The following is a 22,902-nucleotide window of genomic DNA, read 5'->3' as shown; positions in this document are numbered from 1 at the left end:
AACTTACATTCATCTGTGAATAGAGCTCGACGTGGGGACAGGGGTGTGTCGATGCAGCAGTGCAGGAACCACTTGCAGTAGGCAACACATTGTGGAAAATCGGCTGGACCCATATGTGTACACTTTGTAACTGGTATGGATGTTGTGCTGGCATAAGCTGTCGCCAGAAGACCAGTCAGAAAAGGTGAAGTGCGGAGATTGATTAGCGGGCGCCGGATCAAGAACCCCAGTCACGAGAGAGGCCAGAGACACACCCACAAGCGACACGCCGCCAACGCCCACTGGACAGCACGTATTTAGGCTGTCGCCGCTGACTGGAGCGCCTCACTCACTCAATGAATCACTGATCCAGTTCAGTGTCAGTCAGTTCACTCACAGAACGGGTTTAGTTCATCACATGGTACGCCAGTACACAGCGGCCATATTAGTGACTGTAGTGGGAATATTACTGATGATCTTGTACCAAAACACATGGACTCTGTTCGAGTTAAGTAAATTTTGTTCATGTAACCTTATTAATCCACGTGTGCATTTGTGTTGTAGAAACAGGATACTGGCCACGCATAACAACGTTCTCTCCCTTGCTTCCTTGTGGTACAAGACTCTACAGACGTAATTGCTGCACAGTCAGAACGTCCCAGACGATACTGTGACTGATAGAGTCGCACAATTAATTTTTCGAGTAATCGTTGACAGGTTCTCTTCGACGCCGTGCATTACGTCATCTTCAAATTCGGGCGTGCGTGTATAGTATGACAAGTGGACCGTGCCTATCCCTCATCACCAATCTGCTTCAAATATGTGTAGGCTGATATACAGGGCTTCACCAGAAAAGGAAGTGACGTAAGTGGGAGCTCCAGATGGCAAAGTCTTTCGAAAACATAGCATCTCTGGTGTGGCTAGGGTGAGGCATGAGCCGTTTCTGTTATTGTACGTTCCTGGCAGCTGTTGGTGCGCTGGAAAGGGTACAGATCGGTAATCGGAGGGTCGCTTGGTCTGCCTCCTATGCAGAAATTCTTTATTAATTTTCAGCTTTTAAGTTACTCACACTATAATAATATATGTGCCGATGAGCATGGATGAGGACAGGCTGAGATGCATACAGGGGTGGGCCCACAGAGCAGGAGAAGGAGAAAATGGACATACAGAGGGAAGGAGGAGAAGATGCATAGAGCAGGTGGGCTGGTGGAAAAGAGAGAGCGAGACCAGCGAAGGCACGGCCAGAGCGTGACCAGGGAAGGCACGGCCAGAGCGAGACCAGGGAAGGCACGGCCGGAGCGAGACCAGGGAAGGCACGGCCAGAGCGAGACCAGGGAAGGCACGGCCAGAGCGAGACCAGGGAAGGCACGGCCAGAGCGAGACCAGGGAAGGCACGGCCAGAGCGAGACCATGGAAGGCTCGGCCAGAGCGAGACCATGGAAGGCACGGCCAGAGCGAGACCAGGGTAGGCACGGCCAGAGCGAGACCAGGGAAGGCACGGCCAGAGCGAGACCAGCAAAGGCACGGCCAGAGCGAGACCAGGGAAGGCACGGCCATTGCGAGACCAGCGAAGGCACGGCCATTGCGAGACCAGCGAAGGCACGGCCATTGCGAGACCAGCGAAGGCACGGATAGAGCGAGACCAGGGAAGGCACGGCCTGAGCGAGACCAGGGAAGGCACGGCCTGAGCGAGACCAGGGAAGGCACGGCCAGAGCGAGACCAGGGAAGGCACGGCCAGAGCGAGACCAGGGAAGGCACGGCCAGAGCGAGACCATGGAAGGCACGGCCAGAGCGAGACCAGGGAAGGCACGGCCAGAGCGAGACCAGGGAAGGCACGGCCAGAGCGAGACCAGGGAAGGCACGGCCTGAGCGAGACCAGGGAAGGCACGGCCTGAGCGAGACCAGCGAAGGCACGGCCAGAGCGAGACCAGGGAAGGCACGGCCAGAGCGAGACCAGGGAAGGCTCGGCCAGAGCGAGACCATGGAAGGCACGGCCAGAGCGAGACCAGGGAAGGCACGGCCAGAGCGAGACCAGCGAAGGTACGGCCAGAGCGAGACCAGGGAAGGCACGGCCTGAGCGAGACCAGGGAAGGCACGGCCGGAGCGAGACCAGGGAAGGCACGGCCGGAGCGAGACCAGGAAAGGCACGGCCAGAGCGAGACCAGGGAAGGCACGGCCAGAGCGAGACCAGGGAAGGCACGGCCAGAGCGAGACCAGGGAAGGCACGGCCAGAGCGAGACCAGGGAAGGCACGGCCAGAGCGAGACCAGGGAAGGCACGGCCAGAGCGAGACCAGGGAAGGCACGGCCAGAGCGAGACCAGGGAAGGCTCGGCCAGAGCGAGACCAGGGAAGGCTCGGCCAGAGCGAGACCAGGGAAGGCACGGCCAGAGCGAGACCAGGGAAGGCTCGGCCAGAGCGAGACCAGGGAAGGCTCGGCCAGAGCGAGACCAGGGAAGGCACGGCCAGAGCGAGACCAGGGAAGGCTCGGCCAGAGCGAGACCAGCGAAGGCTCGGCCAGAGCGAGACCAGCGAAGGCACGGCCAGAGCGAGACCAGGGAAGGCTCGGCCAGAGCGAGACCAGCGTAGGCACGGCCAGAGCGAGACCAGCGAAGGCACGGCCAGAGCGAGACCAGCGAAGGCACGGCCAGAGCGAGACCAGCGAAGGCACGGCCAAAGCGAGACCAGCGAAGGCACGGCCAGAGCGAGACCAGCGAAGGCACGGCCAGAGCGAGACCAGCGAAGGCACGGCCAGAGCGAGACCAGCGAAGGCACGGCCAGAGCGAGACCAGCGAAGGCACGGCCAGAGCGAGACCAGCGAAGGCACGGCCAGAGCGAGACCAGCGAAGGCACGGCCAGAGCGAGACCAGCGAAGGCACGGCCAGAGCGAGACCAGGGAAGGCACGGCCACAGCGAGACCATGGAAGGCACGGCCACAGCGAGACCAGGGAAGGCACGGCAAGAGCGAGACCAGGGAAGGCACGGCCGGAGCGAGACCAGCGAAGGCACGGCCGGAGCGAGACCAGGGAAGGCACGGCCAGAGCGAGACCAGGGAAGGCACGGCCAGAGCGAGACCAGGGAAGGCACGGCCAGAGCGAGACCAGGGAAGGCACGGCCAGAGCGAGACCAGGGAAGGCACGGCCAGAGCGAGACCAGGGATGGCACGGCCAGAGCGAGACCAGCGAAGGCACGGCCAGAGCGAGACCAGCGAAGGCACGGCCAGAGCGAGACCAGCGAAGGCACGGCCAGAGCGAGACCAGCGAAGGCACGGCCAGAGCGAGACCAGCGAAGGCACGGCCAGAGCGAGACCAGCGAAGGCACGGCCAGAGCGAGACCAGCGAAGGCACGGCCAGAGCGAGACCAGGGAAGGCTCGGCCAGAGCGAGACCAGGGAAGGCGCGGTCAGAGCGAGACCAGGGAAGGCGCGGCCAGAGCGAGACCAGGGAAGGCGCGGCCAGAGCGAGACCAGGGAAGGCACGGCCAGAGCGAGACCAGCGAAGGCACGGCCAGAGCGAGACCAGCGAAGGCACGGCCAGAGCGAGACCAGGGAAGGCACGGCCAGAGCGAGACCAGGGAAGGCACGGCCAGAGCGAGACCAGCGAAGGCTCGGCCAGAGCGAGACCAGGGAAGGCACGGCCAGAGCGAGACCAGGGAAGGCACGGCCAGAGCGAGACCAGGGAAGGCACGGCCAGAGCGAGACCAGGGAAGGCACGGCCAGAGCGAGACCAGGGAAGGCACGGCCAGAGCGAGACCAGCGAAGGCACGGCCAGAGCGAGACCAGGGAAGGCACGGCCAGAGCGAGACCAGCGAAGGCACGGCCAGAGCGAGACCAGCGAAGGCACGGCCAGAGCGAGACCAGCGAAGGCACGGCCAGAGCGAGACCAGCGAAGGCTCGGCCAGAGCGAGACCAGGGAAGGCACGGTCAGAGCGAGACCAGGGAAGGCACGGCCAGAGCGAGACCAGGGAAGGCACGGCCAGAGCGAGACCAGGGAAGGCACGGCCAGAGCGAGACCAGGGAAGGCACGGCCAGAGCGAGACCAGCGAAGGCACGGCCAGAGCGAGACCAGCGAAGGTACGGCCAGAGCGAGACCAGGGAAGGCACGGCCAGAGCGAGACCAGGGAAGGCACGGCCAGAGCGAGACCAGCGAAGGCACGGCCAGAGCGAGACCAGGGAAGGCACGGCCAGAGCGAGACCAGCGAAGGCACGGCCAGAGCGAGACCAGGGAAGGCACGGCCAGAGCGAGACCAGGGAAGGCACGGCCAGAGCGAGACCAGGGAAGGCACGGCCAGAGCGAGACCAGCGAAGGCACGGCCAGAGCGAGACCAGCGAAGGCACGGCCAGAGCGAGACCAGGGAAGGCACGGCCAGAGCGAGACCAGCGAAGGCACGGCCAGAGCGAGACCAGCGAAGGCACGGCCAGAGCGAGACCAGGGAAGGCACGGCCAGAGCGAGACCAGCGAAGGCTCGGCCAGAGGAAGACCAGGGAAGGCACGGCCAGAGCGAGACCAGGGAAGGCACGGCCAGAGCGAGACCAGGGAAGGCACGGCCAGAGCGAGACCAGGGAAGGCACGGCCAGAGCGAGACCAGCGAAGGCACGGCCAGAGCGAGACCAGCGAAGGCACGGCCAGAGCGAGACCAGCGAAGGCACGGCCAGAGCGAGACCAGCGAAGGCACGGCCAGAGCGAGACCAGCGAAGGCACGGCCAGAGCGAGACCAGCGAAGGCACGGCCAGAGCGAGACCAGCGAAGGCACGGCCAGAGCGAGACCAGGGAAGGCACGGCCAGAGCGAGACCAGGGAAGGCACGGCCAGAGCGAGACCAGGGAAGGCACGGGCAGAGCGAGACCAGCGAAGGCACGGCCAGAGCGAGACCAGCGAAGGCACGGCCAGAGCGAGACCAGCGAAGGCACGGCCAGAGCGAGACCAGCAAAGGCACGGCCAGAGCGAGACCGGCGAAGGCACGGCCAGAGCGAGACCAGCGAAGGCACGGCCAGAGCGAGACCAGCGAAGGCACGGCCAGAGCGAGACCAGCGAAGGCACGGCCAGAGCGAGACCAGGGAAGGCACGGCCAGAGCGAGACCAGCGAAGGCACGGCCAGAGCGAGACCAGCGAAGGCTCGGCCAGAGCGAGACCAGGGAAGGCACGGCCAGAGCGAGACCAGCGAAGGCACGGCCAGAGCGAGACCAGGGAAGGCACGGCCAGAGCGAGACCAGCGAAGGCACGGCCAGAGCGAGACCAGCGAAGGCACGGCCAGAGCGAGACCAGCGAAGGCACGGCCAGAGCGAGACCAGGGAAGGCACGGCCAGAGCGAGACCAGCGAAGGCACGGCCAGAGCGAGACCAGGGAAGGCACGGCCAGAGCGAGACCAGGGAAGGCACGGCCAGAGCGAGACCAGCGAAGGCACGGCCAGAGCGAGACCAGGGAAGGCACGGCCAGAGCGAGACCAGCGAAGGCACGGCCAGAGCGAGACCAGGGAAGGCACGGCCAGAGCGAGACCAGGGAAGGCACGGTCAGAGCGAGACCAGGGAAGGCACGGCCAGAGCGAGACCAGCGAAGGCACGGCCAGAGCGAGACCAGCGAAGGCACAGCCAGAGCGAGACCAGCGAAGGCACAGCCAGAGCGAGACCAGCGAAGGCACGGCCAGAGCGAGACCAGGGAAGGCACGGCCAGAGCGAGACCAGGGAAGGCACGGCCAGAGCGAGACCAGCGAAGGCACGGCCAGAGCGAGACCAGCGAAGGCACGGCCAGAGCGAGACCAGGGAAGGCACGGCCAGAGCGAGACCAGGGAAGGCACGGCCAGAGCGAGACCAGCGAAGGCTCGGCCAGAGCAAGACCAGGGAAGGCACGGCCAGAGCGAGACCAGGGAAGACACGGCCAGAGCGAGACCAGGGAAGGCACGGCCAGAGCGAGACCAGGGAAGGCACGGCCAGAGCGAGACCAGCGAAGGCACGGCCAGAGCGAGACCAGCGAAGGCACGGCCAGAGCGAGACCAGGGAAGGCACGGCCAGAGCGAGACCAGGGAAGGCACGGCCAGAGCGAGACCAGCGAAGGCACGGCCAGAGCGAGACCAGCGAAGGCACGGCCAGAGCGAGACCAGCGAAGGCACGGCCAGAGCGAGACCAGCGAAGGCACGGCCAGAGCGAGACCAGGGAAGGCACGGCCACAGCGAGACCAGCGAAGGCACGGCCAGAGCGAGACCAGGGAAGGCACGGCCAGAGCGAGACCAGCGAAGGCACGGCCAGAGCGAGACCAGCGAAGGCACGGCGAGAGCGAGACCAGCGAAGGCACGGCCAGAGCGAGACCAGCGAAGGCACGGCCAGAGCGAGACCAGCGAAGGCACGGCCAGAGCGAGACCAGCGAAGGCACGGCCAGAGCGAGACCAGCGAAGGCACGGCCAGAGCGAGACCAGCGAAGGCACGGCCAGAGCGAGACCAGCGAAGGCACGGCCAGAGCGAGACCAGGGAAGGCACGGCCAGAGCGAGACCAGCGAAGGCTCGGCCAGAGCGAGACCAGGGAAGGCACGGCCAGAGCGAGACCAGGGAAGGCACGGCCAGAGCGAGAAAAGCGAAGGCACGGCCAGAGCGAGACCAGGGAAGGCACGGCCAGAGCGAGACCAGCGAAGGCACGGCCAGAGCGAGACCAGGGAAGGCACGGCCAGAGCGAGACCAGGGAAGGCACGGCCAGAGCGAGACCAGGGAAGGCACGGCCAGAGCGAGACCAGGGAAGGCACGGCCAGAGCGAGACCAGGGAAGGCACGGCCAGAGCGAGGCCAGCGAAGGCACGGCCAGAGCGAGACCAGGGAAGGCACGGTCAGAGCGAGACCAGGGAAGGCACGGCCAGAGCGAGGCCAGGGAAGGCACGGCCAGAGCGAGGCCAGGGAAGGCACGGCCAGAGCGAGGCCAGGGAAGGCACGGCCAGAGCGAGACCAGCGAAGGCACGGTCAGAGCGAGACCAGGGAAGGCACGGCCAGAGCGAGACCAGCGAAGGCACGGCCAGAGCGAGACCAGGGAAGGCACGGCCAGAGCGAGACCAGGGAAGGCACGGCCAGAGCGAGACCAGGGAAGGCTCGGCCAGAGCGAGACCAGCGAAGGCACGGCCAGAGCGAGACCAGCGAAGGCACGGCCAGAGCGAGACCAGCGAAGGCACGGCCAGAGCGAGACCAGCGAAGGCACGGCCAGAGCGAGACCAGCGAAGGCACGGCCAGAGCGAGACCAGCGAAGGCACGGCCAGAGCGAGACCAGCGAAGGCACGGCCAGAGCGAGACCAGCGAAGGCACGGCCAGAGCGAGACCAGGGAAGGCACGGGCAGAGCGAGACCAGCGAAGGCACGGCCAGAGCGAGACCAGGGAAGGCACGGCCAGAGCGAGACCCGGGAAGGCACGGCCAGAGCGAGACCAGGGAAGGCACGGCCAGAGCGTGACCAGCGAAGGCACGGCCAGAGCGAGACCAGGGAAGGCACGGCCAGAGCGAGACCAGGGAAGGCACGGCCAGAGCGAGACCAGCGAAGGCACGGCCAGAGCGAGACCAGGGAAGGCACGGTCAGAGCGAGACCAGCGAAGGCACGGCCAGAGCGAGACCAGCGAAGGCACGGCCAGAGCGAGACCAGCGAAGGCACGGCCAGAGCGAGACCAGCGAAGGCACGGCCAGAGCGAGACCAGCGAAGGCACGGCCAGAGCGAGACCAGGGAAGGCACGGCCAGAGCGAGACCAGCGAAGGCACGGCCAGAGCGAGACCAGCGAAGGCACGGCCAGAGCGAGACCAGCGAAGGCACGGCCAGAGCGAGACCAGCGAAGGCACGGCCAGAGCGAGACCAGGGAAGGCTCGGCCAGAGCGAGACCAGCGAAGGCACGGCCAGAGCGAGACCAGGGAAGGCACGGCCAGAGCGAGACCAGCGAAGGCACGGCCAGAGCGAGACCAGCGAAGGCACGGCCAGAGCGAGACCAGCGAAGGCACGGCCAGAGCGAGACCAGCGAAGGCACGGCCAGAGCGAGACCAGCGAAGGCACGGCCAGAGCGAGACCAGCGAAGGCACGGCCAGAGCGAGACCAGCGAAGGCACGGCCAGAGCGAGACCAGCGAAGGCACGGCCAGAGCGAGACCAGCGAAGGCACGGCCAGAGCGAGACCAGCGAAGGCACGGCCAGAGCGAGACCAGGGAAGGCACGGCCAGAGCGAGACCAGCGAAGGCACGGCCAGAGCGAGACCAGCGAAGGCACGGCCAGAGCGAGACCAGCGAAGGCACGGCCAGAGCGAGACCAGCGAAGGCACGGCCAGAGCGAGACCAGCGAAGGCACGGCCAGAGCGAGACCAGCGAAGGCACGGCCAGAGCGAGACCAGGGAAGGCACGGCCAGAGCGAGACCAGCGAAGGCACGGCCAGAGCAAGACCAGGGAAGGCACGGCCAGAGCGAGACCAGCGAAGGCTCGGCCAGAGCAAGACCAGGGAAGGCACGGTCAGAGCGAGACCAGGGAAGGCACGGCCAGAGCGAGACCAGCGAAGGCACGGCCAGAGCGAGACCAGGGAAGGCACGGCCAGAGCGAGACCAGCGAAGGCACGGCCAGAGCGAGACCAGGGAAGGCACGGCCAGAGCGAGACCAGGGAAGGCACGGTCAGAGCGAGACCAGCGAAGGCACGGCCAGAGCGAGACCAGCGAAGGCACGGTCAGAGCGAGACCAGGGAAGGCACGGTCAGAGCGAGACCAGGGAAGGCACGGTCAGAGCGAGACCAGCGAAGGCACGGCCAGAGCGAGACCAGGGAAGGCACGGCCAGAGCGAGACCAGGGAAGGCACGGCCAGAGCGAGACCAGGGAAGGCACGGCCAGAGCGAGACCAGGGAAGGCTCGGCCAGAGCGAGACCAGCGAAGGCACGGCCAGAGCGAGACCAGCGAAGGCACGGCCAGAGCGAGACCAGCGAAGGCACGGCCAGAGCGAGACCAGCGAAGGCACGGCCAGAGCGAGACCAGGGAAGGCACGGCCAGAGCGAGACCAGCGAAGGCTCGGCCAGAGCAAGACCAGGGAAGGCACGGTCAGAGCGAGACCAGGGAAGGCACGGCCAGAGCGAGACCAGGGAAGGCACGGCCAGAGCGAGACCAGGGAAGGCACGGCCAGAGCGAGACCAGGGAAGGCTCGGCCAGAGCGAGACCAGCGAAGGCTCGGCCAGAGCGAGACCAGCGAAGGCACGGCCACAGCGAGACCAGCGAAGGCACGGCCAGAGCGAGACCAGCGAAGGTACGGCCAGAGCGAGACCAGGGAAGGCATGGCCAGAGAGAGTAGTGGTGGAGGGGATGGACAATGACATTGGGTTCAAATGGTTCAAATGGCTCTGAGCACTATGGGACTCAACTGCTGTGGTCATAAGTCCCCTAGAACTTAGAACTGCTTAAACCTAACTAACCTAAGGACAGCACACAACACCCAGCCATCAAGAGGTAGAGAAAATCCCTGACAATGACATTGGGACAACAGAGGTAGAGGAAGAGGTGGACACAGAGAGGGGGCAAAGGAGTTGTTTGTTGTAAAACTATGTTTTCCATTGTACATGCATATTTTGATAAAAACAAAAACTCAGAACAGTATCAATTATAATCACGTAATTGTTCTGTAGCCCACCAAAATCCATAGGTCCCTTAGAAAGGGTCCAGTAGCCACCTTTTATTAGTCCAGTAGCCCATTTTTTCTAACATTGTCTTTCGTTTCCTTGTTTCTCTTTTCTCATAATTATCATAGTGGTGTGATTGAATGAATGTGGTTGTGTGTCACGTTGCTAGACGGTGGCGTAGTCTGCTGCAGAAAGTCAGATTCAGCAGCAGGTGTACAGAACAGCCAACTCTCGGAGCGTGGGGGAGGCTGGAGAGGAGAAAAGGAGGCAGTCTGCCGCCGGTACGGGAAGCGTCCACAGCTGTGCTCCAGTCGAAGAAGGGTGAGTTAGACTGACCGCGTGGCGCGTCGTTACTTGGCGAGAGGAGAGCTGTTAGCTTTTGGTCTCGCTTTTCAGCTCTGAAAGATTGTTTTGCCTTGTCGCCGCAAGGAATGCAAAACTTTGCCAGATTTTTCCTTTAGAAAATTTCTACAGCAGACTTGGATCCGCCGGAAGAGCGCCACACAAAGGTGTCGATAAAAAGTGAGCCTTCAGCTGTGCCTGTATAAGCTTTCATTTGCCTAAATATCAATAGCTTTGCCTTCTCGTAAATTTTCCTTGCTTTATGTATCTTTCGTCCGTGGGTAGCCAACCACATGGTTGAACATCAGAGTTTGTTGGGCTACCAACATCACTAACTATCCGATCTCATGTTTGTTTTAAAGAATGTTAACTGTTCATGATTGTGTGATGTGATATTGTTGCAACTTGGCCACGATGCCTAGAAAACTGCGTCTGCACAAACCACGTGGGTGTACTGTGAAACGTGTACCGTTTCACGAGTTATTGCGATCAGTTATCAGGCACCAGCACTTGTATGAATGATTCACACCATGTGAATCTTAAAGATAACAGTCCCTCTGAAATGAAAGCAGTAACCGGAAATTAGCAATGTCAGCATTTTTTTTAGTTCCACTTAATGAAATGGATCAAAGTTGACTTAAAACAATAACATTCAAAACTTGGGTCAATTCAAGTGCTATTTAAAAAGTTGTCAATTTAAACATGGGTTCACCCTTCAAATATTTAAATACGTTTTGTAACATTTGGGGTTCCACCATTTTTTGGCTGGATAGGGATGTCGCTTGGTAGCTCAGAAGATAAGATGGAGAACCAGAAGAAATAATTAAAATTCTCAGAGTTTCGACATTTTAACTACTAAATATCAATCGCAGGAGGATCTAGGTTCAGAATAAGTATATATCGAGGGCATGCAGCCTTACACCAGTTTGGCGATATCCGTCACACATGATTTGACTGCACTTTACTTACGTGTTACATCAACCACCTCAGAATGTGGGCACGTACTTCAGGGGTTTGCAATGAATCTAATTTTTATTTTTTAAACAACTGCAGTTCTGTTAATGTTTTTACAATACTGTAATTGTGTGTTTAATTTTTTGCTGAATTTCTGACATCTCTACTGTATTCCATTTGATATTCCTTAACTCGACTTAAAACTACGCATGCTTGGATACAAGTGATTTGCAATTTATTGTTCCTAAATAAAAACTAGTGGAGCCAGGTGTGTTTATAAGGTGCTCGTTAGTGTCTGTTTAGACACTATTACCAGGGTGGGGTCGCAGACGATATTCCATCAATTTCTGCATTTCACTACACCTTGTATTCAAAATGTCTTATTATATTTCTCTGTTTTGTGTATCACAAATGGCATCGTAACCAACGTCGACTTCATAGTAAGTCATCATCAGACGATCTGTTTAAAAATAAATCTTAAGTTGGATAGTGAAATACTAGGACCCTAATTTCCAAATTAAATTAACACGTCTGCACAATTACGCATTTGAATACGGTACATAGTAATTCGTCAACAGTAGATATGCGTTATCTGTAAACATATTTGCACTCTGAAAGTTGCAACTGAAGGCTACAGTACGTACTGGTATGTTGTTAATTTGTTATTTACAAATGTAAGATATTCAGAACGTAAAAAGTGTGAGGAATTGGGAAGTTATCCACAATATGTGTTGTGTGCAGGGTGTCGAAGAATATGTAATCTCACAACGTTACTCTGCAACTATAAGGACACGATGTAGTTTCTAGCACACTTATCAGCTAGTGGTGTTTAACCGCAGTTGGGGTGTAGTACTGTTTAGCACTGCGTAGTTCCACGACTGTCAGGTAATTCCTGATTCATATAGTAAGTCCAAGACTACCATGTAAGTCTCAGACAGTTAAAGAGCTCACGGAAAATCACCTAACATGTAACTTATAGACCACAGGTTAAGTACTGTGCTCTAGAGTAGTTCGTAGTCTGCTGAGTAGCTCCTCAACTCCCTACTAGCTTCTACACTGCTGAGTAGCTCCTAGAGTACCGAGCAGTTCTTAAGCTGACAAGGGAACCTCCCCATCGCACCCCCCTCAGATTTAATTACAAGTTGGCACAGTGGATAGGCCTTGAAAAACTGAACACAGATCAATCGATAAAACAGGAAGAAGTTATGTGGAACTATGAAAAAAATAAGCAAAATATACAAACTGAGTAGTCCATGCGCAAGATAGGCAGCATCAATGGCACTGTATGCCCTGAAGCGCCGTGGTCCCGTGGTTAGCGTGAGCAGCTGCGAAACGAAAGGTCTTTGGTTCAAGCCTCCCTCGTGTGAAAAATTTTTTATTTTCAAACTATTATAAAAGTTAAGGCACTCAAACATAATCAACTTCGCTCTCCAAAATTCCGGGACATGTTCAGATTTGCTTGGACACATGCAGGATTTGACGGTCTACACACGGAAAAATTTGAAAACGTGCGACTGTGAAACTGTTGCATTCATTTGTTGCAGTTCATGTGACAAACTCTTATGTTTTCATCACTTTTTTGGGAGTGATTATCACATCCACAAGAAAACCTAAATCGGCAAGGTAGAAGAATCTTTTTACCCATTCGCCAAGTGTACAAGTTAGATAGGTCGACAACATATTCCTGTCATGTGACGCACATGCCGTCACCAGTGTCGTATAGAATATATCAGACGTGTTGTCCTCTGGAGGAATCGGTTGACCTATGACCTTGCAAGCAAATGTTTTCGGTGCCCACTGGAGAGGCACGTCCTTTCGTCTACTAATCGCACGATTTTGCTGTGCGGTGGCAAAACACAGACACTAAACTTATTACAGTGAATAGAGACGTCAATGAACGAACGGACGGATCATAACTTTGCGAGAATAAAGAAAGTAAAATTTTCACGCGATGGAAGACTTGAACCAAGGACCTCTCCCTCCAGAGCTGCTCACGGTAACCAGGGGACCACGGCGCTCCTGACCTCAGTATATCCTTAATGTTGCTTATGTTTCGCATGGACTACTCAGTTCGAATATTTTGCTTATTTTTTTCGTAGTTCCACACAACTTCTTCCTGTTTTATCGATTGATCTGTGTCCAGTTTTTCAAGGCTTATCCACTGTGCCAACTTATAACTAAATCTGAGGGGGGTGCGATGGGGAGGTTCCCTTGTGAGTAGTAGCTCCTGGGCTGTTGAGTAACGACTACACTGTTCAATAGATCCTAGACTCGCCAGTTGATTCAATATTTCTAGATTCACAAAAACCTTTTGACACAATTCCTCGCAAGAGTCTTCTAAACAAATTGCATGCCTATGGAGTATCTCTTCTGTTGTGGGACTCAATTTGCAATTGCCTGCCAGAAAGGTTACAGTATGCAGTAATCGACGCAAAATTTTCAATTAAAACCCAAGTGATATCAGGCATTAATCAAGGAACTGTTATAGGCCATCTGCTCTTCTTAACCCATCTAAACGATCCTGGAGACCATCTGAGCACCACTATTACACACAAATGATACTGTAATTTACTGTCTAGTAAAGTCATCACGGGATGATAAACAGTTGCAAAATGACTGAGACACGATATTTGTATAGGTTCGAAAAGTGGCAACTGTCTCTGAATAAAGAAAAGTGTGAAGTCATCCACTTTCGTATGGCAGTTAAATTTCGACTACACGACAAATTACACAAATTTTGACCACCGTAATTCAGCTAAATAGATAGGAACTACAATTACGAACAACTTACATTGGAACAATCACATAGCTAACGTTGCGGGCAAGGCAAACTGAAGACTGCGTTTTATGGGCATAACTCTTAGAAGATGCAACAGGTCTACTAAAGAGGCTGCCTTCACTACCCTTGTTCGTGCTGTACTACAGTACTGCTGGACAGTAGGAGAGGATTGAAGGACGATATCGAAAAGGTTCGAAGGAGGTTAGCTCGTTTCGTCTTCTCGCGAAATAGGGAGTGTCACTGATATGGTAAGTACGTTGCCATGGCAAGCATTAAAACAAAGACGTTTCTCTTTTCCCGAAATTTCAATCAATAAATTTCTCTTCCGAATGTCACATTTTACTGTCGTCAGCTACATCAAAAGACATAAACTGAAAACTAAACACTGTCCGAACAGGCCATGAAGAACCAACGGTACCGACCGGCCGCCGTGTCATCCTCAGCCCACAGGCGTCACTGGATGCGGATATGGAGGGACATGTCGCCAACACACCGCTGTCCCGGCCGTATGTCAGTTTACGAGAACGAAGCCGCTACTTCTCACTGAAGTAGCTCCTCAGTTTGCCTCACAAGGGCTGAGTGCAGCCCGCTTGCTAACAGCGCTCGGCAGACTGGATGGTCACCCATCCAAGTGGTAGCCTGGCCCGAAAGCGCTTAAGTTCGGTGACCTGACAGGAACCGGTGATAACACTGCGGCAAGGCCGTTGGAAAATCAGGAGAAATGATAGTTGCAATATTGTAACAGAAATCAGAGCTCCCACGGAAAGATTTAAGCGTTCACTTTTCTCATGCCTTCTTAAAGAGTGGAACTTTGGAATAGTAGCTGAAGTTGTTTCGGAAGTCCCCCTGTCAGGCTTTTAAGTAAGAGTTGTAGAGCAGTCACCCAGATGTGGCCGCTCAACTGCGGAGTAGTTTCTAGACTACTGAGTAGCTCCTAGACGGAGGACTAGTCCTTAGACTGTCAAACACTTGCTATACTGTCGAGTAGTTCCTAGACTGTTGAGTAGCTCCTCGACTAGTGAGTGGTTCCTAGACTGTTGAGTAGCTCCACAACTAGTGAGTAGTTCCTACACTGCCGAGTAGCTCCTGAGCAGCACCTGGATGGGTACGGTAGTTGCTAAGCCATACATTATTACAGTGCTGTATAAATTCTAGACAGCTGAGCGACTCTTAAACTGGTAAGTATGTGTCTGACTGCCGATCGTAGACTGTTGAGTACTTCTAGGATTGTTGAGTAGTTTGAATATCTAATCTATTAATTCTTGGGTGACAAACGAATCGTACATTATGATAACTTCAGTGGTTCGCCATCTTCCAAGTTCCATTCACTACCGCCCTAGAGAAAAATTTATGAACCTAAATGAAGACGAAATGGGAGATACGATACTGCGTGAAGAGTTTGACAGAGCACTGAAAGACCTGAGTCGAAACAAGGCCCCGGGAGTAGACAACATTCCATTAGAACTACTGACGGCCTTGGGTGAGCCAGTCCTCACAAAACCCTACCATCTGGTGAGCAAGATGAATGAGACAGGCGAAATACCCTCAGACTTCAAGAAGAATATAATAATTCCAATCCCAAAGAAAGCAGGTGTTGACAGATGGGAAAATTACCGAACTGTCAGTTTAATAAGTCACAGCTGCAAAATATTAACACAAATTCTTTATAGACGAATGGAAAAACTGGTAGAAGCCGACCTCGGGGAAGATCAGTTCGGATTCTGTAGAAATGTTGGAACACGTGAGGCAATACTGACCTTACGACTTACCTTAGAAGAAAGATTAAGGAAACGCAAACAAACGTTTCTAGCATTTGTAGACTTAGAGAACGCTTTTGACAATGTTGATTGGAATACTCTCTTTCAAATTCTAAAGGTGCCAGGGATAAAATACAGGGAGCGAAAGGCTATTTACAATTTGTACAGAAACCAGATGGCAGTTATAAGAGTCGAGGGACATGAAGGGGAAGCAGTGGTTGGGAAGGGAGTGAGACAGGGTTGTAGCCTCTCCCCGATATTATCCAATCTCTATATTGAGTAAGCAGTGAAGGAAACAAAAGAAAAATTCGGAGTAGGATAAGAAATAAAAACTTTGAGGTCGGTGACATTGTAATTATGTCAGAGACAGCAAAGGACTTGGAACAGCAATTGAACGGAATGGTCAGTGCCTTGAAAGGAGGATATAAAATGAACAGCAACAAAAGCAAAATGAGGATAATTGAATGTAGTCGAGTTTACTCGGGTGATGCTGAGGGAATTAGATTAGGAAATGAGACACGTAAAGTAGTAAAGGAGTTTTGCTATTTGGGGAGCAAAATAACAGATGATGGTCAAAGTAGAGATGATTTAAAATTTAGACTGGCAACGGCAAGGAAAGCGTTTCTGAAGAAGAAAAATTTGTTAACATCGAGTATAGGTTTAAGTGCCAGGAGGTCTTTTCTCAAAGTACTTTTATGGAGTGTAGCCATGTATGGAAGTGAAACATGGACGATAAGTAGTTTGGACAAGAAGAAAATAGAAGCTTTCGAAATGTGGTGCTACAGAAGAATCCTGAAGATTAGATAGGTAGATCGTATAACTAATGAGGAGGTATTGAAAAGAATTGGGGATAAGAGGAGTTTGTGGCACAACTTGACTAGAAGAAGGGATCTGTTGCTAGGACATGTTCTGAGGCACCAAGGGATCACCAATTTATTATTGGAGGGCAGTGTGGAGGGTAAAAATCGTAGAGGGAGACCAAGAAATGAATATAGTAAGAAGATTCAGAAGGATGTAGTTTGCTGTAGGTACTGGGAGATAAAGTTTGCACAGGATAGGGTAGCATGGAGAGCTGCATCAAACCAGTCTCAGGACTGAAGACCACAACAACAACAACAACAACAACAAATCCGATCGACCCCGGCCACCACTTTTCACGCCACAAGTGGTACCCAACCGCTTCCCCCACCACTCTGGCGCACCTGCACCTGGACCGGACAGTGCGGCCTGAACTGCTTCGCCTTTGGACGTCACACTGCCCAGCCCGGGGCCCCGGCCGGACATTCTCGTTCCGTTGTTTCCCCGTTTCCTGGCGTGTGTACACGGGCGCTGACAGCTCTATCTATTTCGGCCAAACACCTGGCCCCGCCGCCAGAGGTGCGAGTCAAAACAAGCGACGAGCGCGGGGGCGGCAGTCAAAATACACAAACTACCTGCCCGTCTGCTGACGCCGGCCAAACACACACAGCACACACACACGCACGCACCAGGCAGGTGCGGGTCTGAATGAATGCCTCCCTGTACACTTCTCCTCGGCCCTGGCCTTACAAAATAGCAATATACGAGGGCATTTCCAAAAGTAAAGATACAATGGCTCGCAGTCCTTAAATAGAACATTTATTTAGAAAACGTCAGTTTCATCTTATTAACTGGATTATTTGTTTCCAGAATTAGACTTTCACTCTGCAGCGGAGTGTGCGCTGATATGAAACTTCCTGGTAGATTAAAACCTTGTGCCCGACCGAGACTCGAACTCAGGACCTTTGCCTTTCGCGGGCAAAGGTCCCGAGTTCGAGTCTCGGTCCAGCACGCAGTTTTAATCTGCCAGGAAGTTTCATTCGTTATAGTGTTTACACTACCACGGAAGTGGTGGCCCACCAGTTAAGACGTTGGCATCACCTGCGACGGCATCATATAATTACCGACCAATCAGAGGCCATCCGCGGACCTATGAGGTCGCCACAGGAGGAGTGTTGACCTCACTTGCTCCTGACAAAGACGGTTGAGGTAATCACGAAAGCTTCAGAGTTTACGTGGAACTGACGCCGCAAGGAGACCGAGAATGTTTTATACAAAAATTCACTTGTTTATGTTACAGTGATGCCACCAAAATAATGCAGCACCTCGCAAATTTCACTCTTAAGATGACATAAAACACAACGCACCTCATAATAGGAATCATTTCCCGAAATGAATCCCTTCTGCGACTAGCAGCAGCAAACACAACTGTACAGGAAAAACAGATGTATGATTTCCTGCTAGCAGACGACCAGTATTACAAAACCTGACGTTGCAAAACATGGCCGTTGAGTTTCCAGTTGGCTTCATGTATTACGGCGCCTTGGGAAGTACATTTTTTGTGTTGATCGTCAGTTCAAGGTAAAACCTGAAACTTTCGTGATTACCTCAACCGTCTTTGTCAGGTCAACACTCCTTCTGTGGCGACCTCATAGGCCCACGGATGGCCTCTGATTGGTCGGTAATTATATGATGCCCGCGAAAGGCAAAGGTCCCGAGTTCGAGTCTCGGTCCAGCACGCAGGTTTAATCTGCCAGGAAGTTTCGGATTATTTGTTATTTTTCGACATAATCACCCCCGCTTTCCAAACATTTGTTTAGTCGGTGCGCTAGCTTTTGTATCCCACCGTCATAGAAGGTTGCCGCCTGTTGTCGGAACCACGTTTCAACTTCATCTTTGATCTCTTCATCGTCGTGGAATGATTTTCCTCCAAGATGTTTCAGGTAACGGAATACATGGAAGTCGGTGGGCGCAAGGTCCGGGCTGTATGGCGGATGGTCCAGTACGTCCCATTTGAATTGTTTGATTAGTGCGTTTGTTACGAGCGCTGTGTGAGGCCGAGCGTTGTCATGCAGCAAGCGGACTCCACTTGTCAGCATTCCCCTGCGTTTGTTTTGAATTGCCCTTCGAAGACATTTCAAAGTCTGGCAATATGCAGCAGCATTAATTGTCGTTTCAGGAGGCATAAAATCCGACAGAAGAATGCCTTGTCTGTCCCAAGAAACAGAAGCCATGCTTTTCTTCGCTGAAATTGACCTTTTTGCATTTCTTGGATTTTGGTGAATTGCATTGATTGTTGCTTGGATTCAGGTGTATGGCGATAAAGCCACGTCTCGTCACCTGTCACAATGTGATCAAGGAACAGCACCTGCTTCAGCATAGCGTGTGAGAAAGTCGAATGCAAAGCCCATCCTTTTCTTTTTGTGTTCTTCCGTTAACAGTTTTGGAACGCAGCGCGCATACAATATCCCATACCCTAACTTCAGTCACAGCGTCATAAAGAGTTCCAGAATGAGATTTTCATTCTGCAGGGGAGTGTGCGCTCATATGAAACTACCTGGCAGATTAAAACTGTGTGCCAGACTGAGACTCGAACTCGGGACGGAAGGTACGAGGCGAGGTACTGGCGGAAGTAAAGCTGCGAGGGCGGGGCGTGAGTCGTGCTTGGGTAGCTCAGTTGGTAGAGCACTTGCCCGCGAAAGGCAGAGGTCCCGAGTTCGAGTCTCGGTCCGGCACACAGTTTTAATCTGCCACGAAGTTTCATAAAGAGTTGTCTTTGACACGTCCGGTATGATCTGATGCAATTCTTTCAATGTGAGACGTCTGTTCGCACGAATTGCTTCCTCCGTTCTCCGAGGAAGGGCATCAGAGATCACAGATGGCCGACCTGTTTTTGTTCGTCATGAACATCGGTCCTACCTTCAGAGAAATGACGACACCATCTCGTTACATTTTGTCGATTCATAATGTTCCCATAAACAGAAACAATTTCTTTGTTAATATCCGCTGGTTGCTGACCTTTTGCATGACGGAAACGTATGACGGAGCGCATTTTGCGTTTGGCGGGATTCTGAATCGGCGCAGCCATTTTAAACACGACCTACTCCAACCAGAAGCAACGTTCAACTGCCCAACGACCGCGAGCAGAAAGCTAATGGTTTAAGGTTAACACCAGTGTTGCCAACTTGCTCACCAAGAGTCTTCTGTTCCTCTGGCATACGGTGTATCTTTACTTTCCGAAATACCCTCCTACGTCATCGCCACTCTACAGTTACGCGGTGTCGGTCCATGCACGACAGTGCACGGCAGATTTATGTATCAAAAAGCAGTGTGCAAAATCCACCTTTTCAGGGGTTCCTATCTCGGGTTGTACTGATCACAAATAAGGGGTCAACTGGTCAGGATATTCCTTGGCCTAGTGACAAACCGTATGCCTATTGGAAGGACGGGCATACTGTACCTGTGCTACAGTACGGCGTCTGAATTTAAACATTACGCGCTTCCTCAAGACCAGACAAATTGAGCAAATCGATTAGTTTCTTGACGTTAGACGTTATGTAGAGTCCTTGGGCGGCTTATTCACTGAAGCGCCAAAGGTACTGGTATAGGTATGCGTATCAAATACAGAGGTATGTAAAAGATACTGGTATAGGTATGTAAACAGGCAGAATACGGCGCTGCGGTGGGCAACGACTATGTAACACATCAAGTATGTGGTACAGTTGTTAGATCGGTTACTGCTGCTATAATGACAGATTATCAAGATTTAAGTGAGTTTGAACGAAGTGTTACAGTCTGCGCACGAGCGATGGAACACAGCGTCTCCGAGGTAGCAATGAAGTGGAGATTTTCCCGTGCGATCATTTCACAAGTGTGCCGCGAATATCAGGGATTCAGTAAAACGTCAAATTTCCGACATCGCTGCGGCCGGAGAAAGATCTTACAAGAAAGGGACCAACGGCAACTGCAAAGAATCGTTCAACGTGACAAAAGTGCAATCCTTCCGCAAACTGCTGCAGATTTCAGTGCTGGGTCATCAACAAGTGTCAGCTTGCGAATCATTTAAAGAAATGTCATCGACATGGGCTTTTGGAGCCGAAGGCCCACTCGTGTACCCTTGATGACTGCACGACACAAAGCTTTAAGCCTCGCCTGGGCCCGTCAACACCGACATTGGACTGTTGATGACTGGAAACATGTTCCTTAGTCGCACGAGTCTCGTTTCGAATTGTGTCGAGCGGATGGACCTGTACGAGCTCAGATGAAACCTGACAAATCCATGGACCATACGTGTGAGCAGGGATCTGTTCAAGCCGCTGGAGGCTCTGTAATGATGTGGAGCGTGTGCAACTGGAGTTATACGGGACCCCTGATACGTCTAGATACGACTTTGAGAGATGACACATACGTAAGCATCCTGTCTGATCACCAGCATCCAATCATGTCCATTGTGAATTTCGACACACTTGGGCAATTCCAGTAGGACCAATGTGACACCCCATACATCCGAATTTGCTTCAGAGTGGCTCCAGGAACACACTTCCGAGTTCAAACACTTCCAATGGCCCCCTCGTACTCTTGCTGCAGGATTGATTGTGTCATTTTCCTCCAGCACTACTTCAGACGTTACTCGGGTCCAAGCTACGTCGTGTTACGGCAAGTCTGCGTGCTAGCGGTAGACGTACACGATATTATTGGTTCACCAACGTACTTTTCTGCCAAATATTTAGCTTCCTTATTAAAACCATTAGTAGGAAAATGTAGCCACCACATTCGTAATTCCATGGATTTTATTCAGGGACTTGGCAATGTCAGGCTAAATAGTCCGGATGTGCTTGTTAGTTTTGAAGTGGTATCATCATACACCAAGGTACCTTTAAAGGACTCTTTATCTCTTATCGGCCAACATTTTGATAAGAACTTTGCGGCCTTATTTGAACATGTGCTTTTATCGCCTTATTTTGAGTTTAATGGTGAATTTTACGAGCCGATTGATGGCGTTGCCATGGCAAGCCCCCTCTCGCCTCTGGCGGCTAATTTATGCGTAGAAGACATCGAGGACGAGGCACTGGACTCAGCAAGTTTTAAACCAACGGTCTTCTGGAGGTACGTGGACAACACATTAGTGGTATGGCGGCAAGGGATCGATGAACTACATCTATTTCTTGACCATTTGAATTCCATCCATGCTAGCATCAAATTTACAATGGAAATAGAAAAAGACGTCTGCGTCCCATTTTTGGATGATGTCGTTCGCCTTAAAGTTGATGGCACATTAGGACATGCCGTATATCGGAAACAAACATACATAAATCTCTATCTTCATGCCAGCAGCTGCCATCACCCTTCACACACCATAGGTGTCCTTAAGACCTTGGTGCATAGGGCGCACTGTATATCCGATAAAGACGATTTGCAACAACAGCTCAGATATCTCAAGAGCATTTTTAAATCGAATCGATTTTCGCCGCAAATAATTCGTAAAGCATTCGATGTGAAACCTAGAATGGAGGTATGTGATGGGGAATAAGATGGTAATTTCTTCAGATTTAGGGCGGTTTTGCCCTATGTGGGGTGCTCTTTCCTCGAAGATAGGCCGTACTATTGAGGAACACTGTGTTAAGGTGATCTTCCGGCTCCCCACGAAGATTGCAGCTCTACTCGGCTCTGTGAAGGACGATTTACAGCTTCGTAAAGCGGGTGTGTATCAGATTCTTTGCGGAACTTGTGAGCAGTCGTTCATAGGGACTCAACTTCTGAGGTCATTAGTCCCCTAGAACTTAGAACTAGTTAAACCTACCTAAGGACTTCACAAACATCCATGCCCGAGGCAGGATTCGAACCTGCGACCGTAGCGGTCTTGCGGTTCCAGACTGCAGCGCCTTTAACCGCACGGCCACTTCGACCGGCAGGTCAAACAACACGCTCCGCTCATGAGAGAGGTGTGGAGCATCGCAGATACACACGCTTATTACAGCCAGACTAGTCAGCTGTGGCCGAACATTGTATTGATACACTGCATACCGTGAATTACAGTGATGAGAAGATTTTAACATCGATCTCTTCCTTTTGGGAATCTGTCTTCAAGAAAGCTAGAGGGATTAGACTAGCTAATAGTTTAATAAATAGAGATAGTGGTTTTAATTTGGACAAAGCATGGAATCCGGCCCTTGGGCTAATGAAACTGCAGAGAATTCTTAAGACTTCGCCACAGGCGGCGCATGTGTAAGAGTACTTCTCTGCCGCCGTCCAGCATCTGTGACGCGCACGCGCAGTACCGCCGCGATGGAGCATACAAGGCCGCGCTTGGCATCTTGTCGCCAGTCTTCTGACTCACTCTGAGGATGACCGGACGATACGCGGCCGAAATGTCAGTGGATGAAATTTTATTTGCACGGCTGCGTGTCGCGAGAAGTTGAAAATGCACATTAGTTTTATGACGTTGAAACGCAGTAGTTAATGTGCGACGCTTCCACCCACGAAACGCGGAAGCAATCAGTCCCAGAGAAAAAAAAATGAACAGAACCAATTTGAAGGAACTCTAATGTAGTTTAATTTTCCACTGGGAATCATTTTCACCAGACGCAGCTGTTTTCCATTTATTCAAGGAAAACGTAAAAATGTGACCTTTAAACGCCCCAGTGCTCACCCGTCACTGACCAGGAGTTTCAGTATGTTGTTCATGGTACTCCCCCTTGCAACTGTA

At 53.2% G+C, this 22,902-nt stretch overlaps 1 protein-coding gene across 1 annotated transcript in view; it reads left to right on the top strand.

The window, feature by feature from the left end:
* The window catches only part of LOC124718652 (filaggrin-like), a 95,268-nt gene that overhangs the window by 37,140 nt on the left and 35,226 nt on the right, over window positions 1–22,902 (top strand). Inside the window, exon 2 of the mRNA XM_047244280.1 lies at window positions 1,886–9,196. Within this exon, the coding sequence (XP_047100236.1) occupies window positions 1,886–9,196 (7,311 nt within the window). The remainder of the gene's footprint in view (window positions 1–1,885; window positions 9,197–22,902) is intronic.

Source organism: Schistocerca piceifrons, chromosome 10, assembly GCF_021461385.2.
Source record: "Schistocerca piceifrons isolate TAMUIC-IGC-003096 chromosome 10, iqSchPice1.1, whole genome shotgun sequence".
Classification (NCBI taxonomy): domain Eukaryota; kingdom Metazoa; phylum Arthropoda; class Insecta; order Orthoptera; family Acrididae; genus Schistocerca; species Schistocerca piceifrons.
Note: the sequence above shows the minus strand (reverse complement) of the source record. Positions and strands in the feature narration are given on the sequence as shown.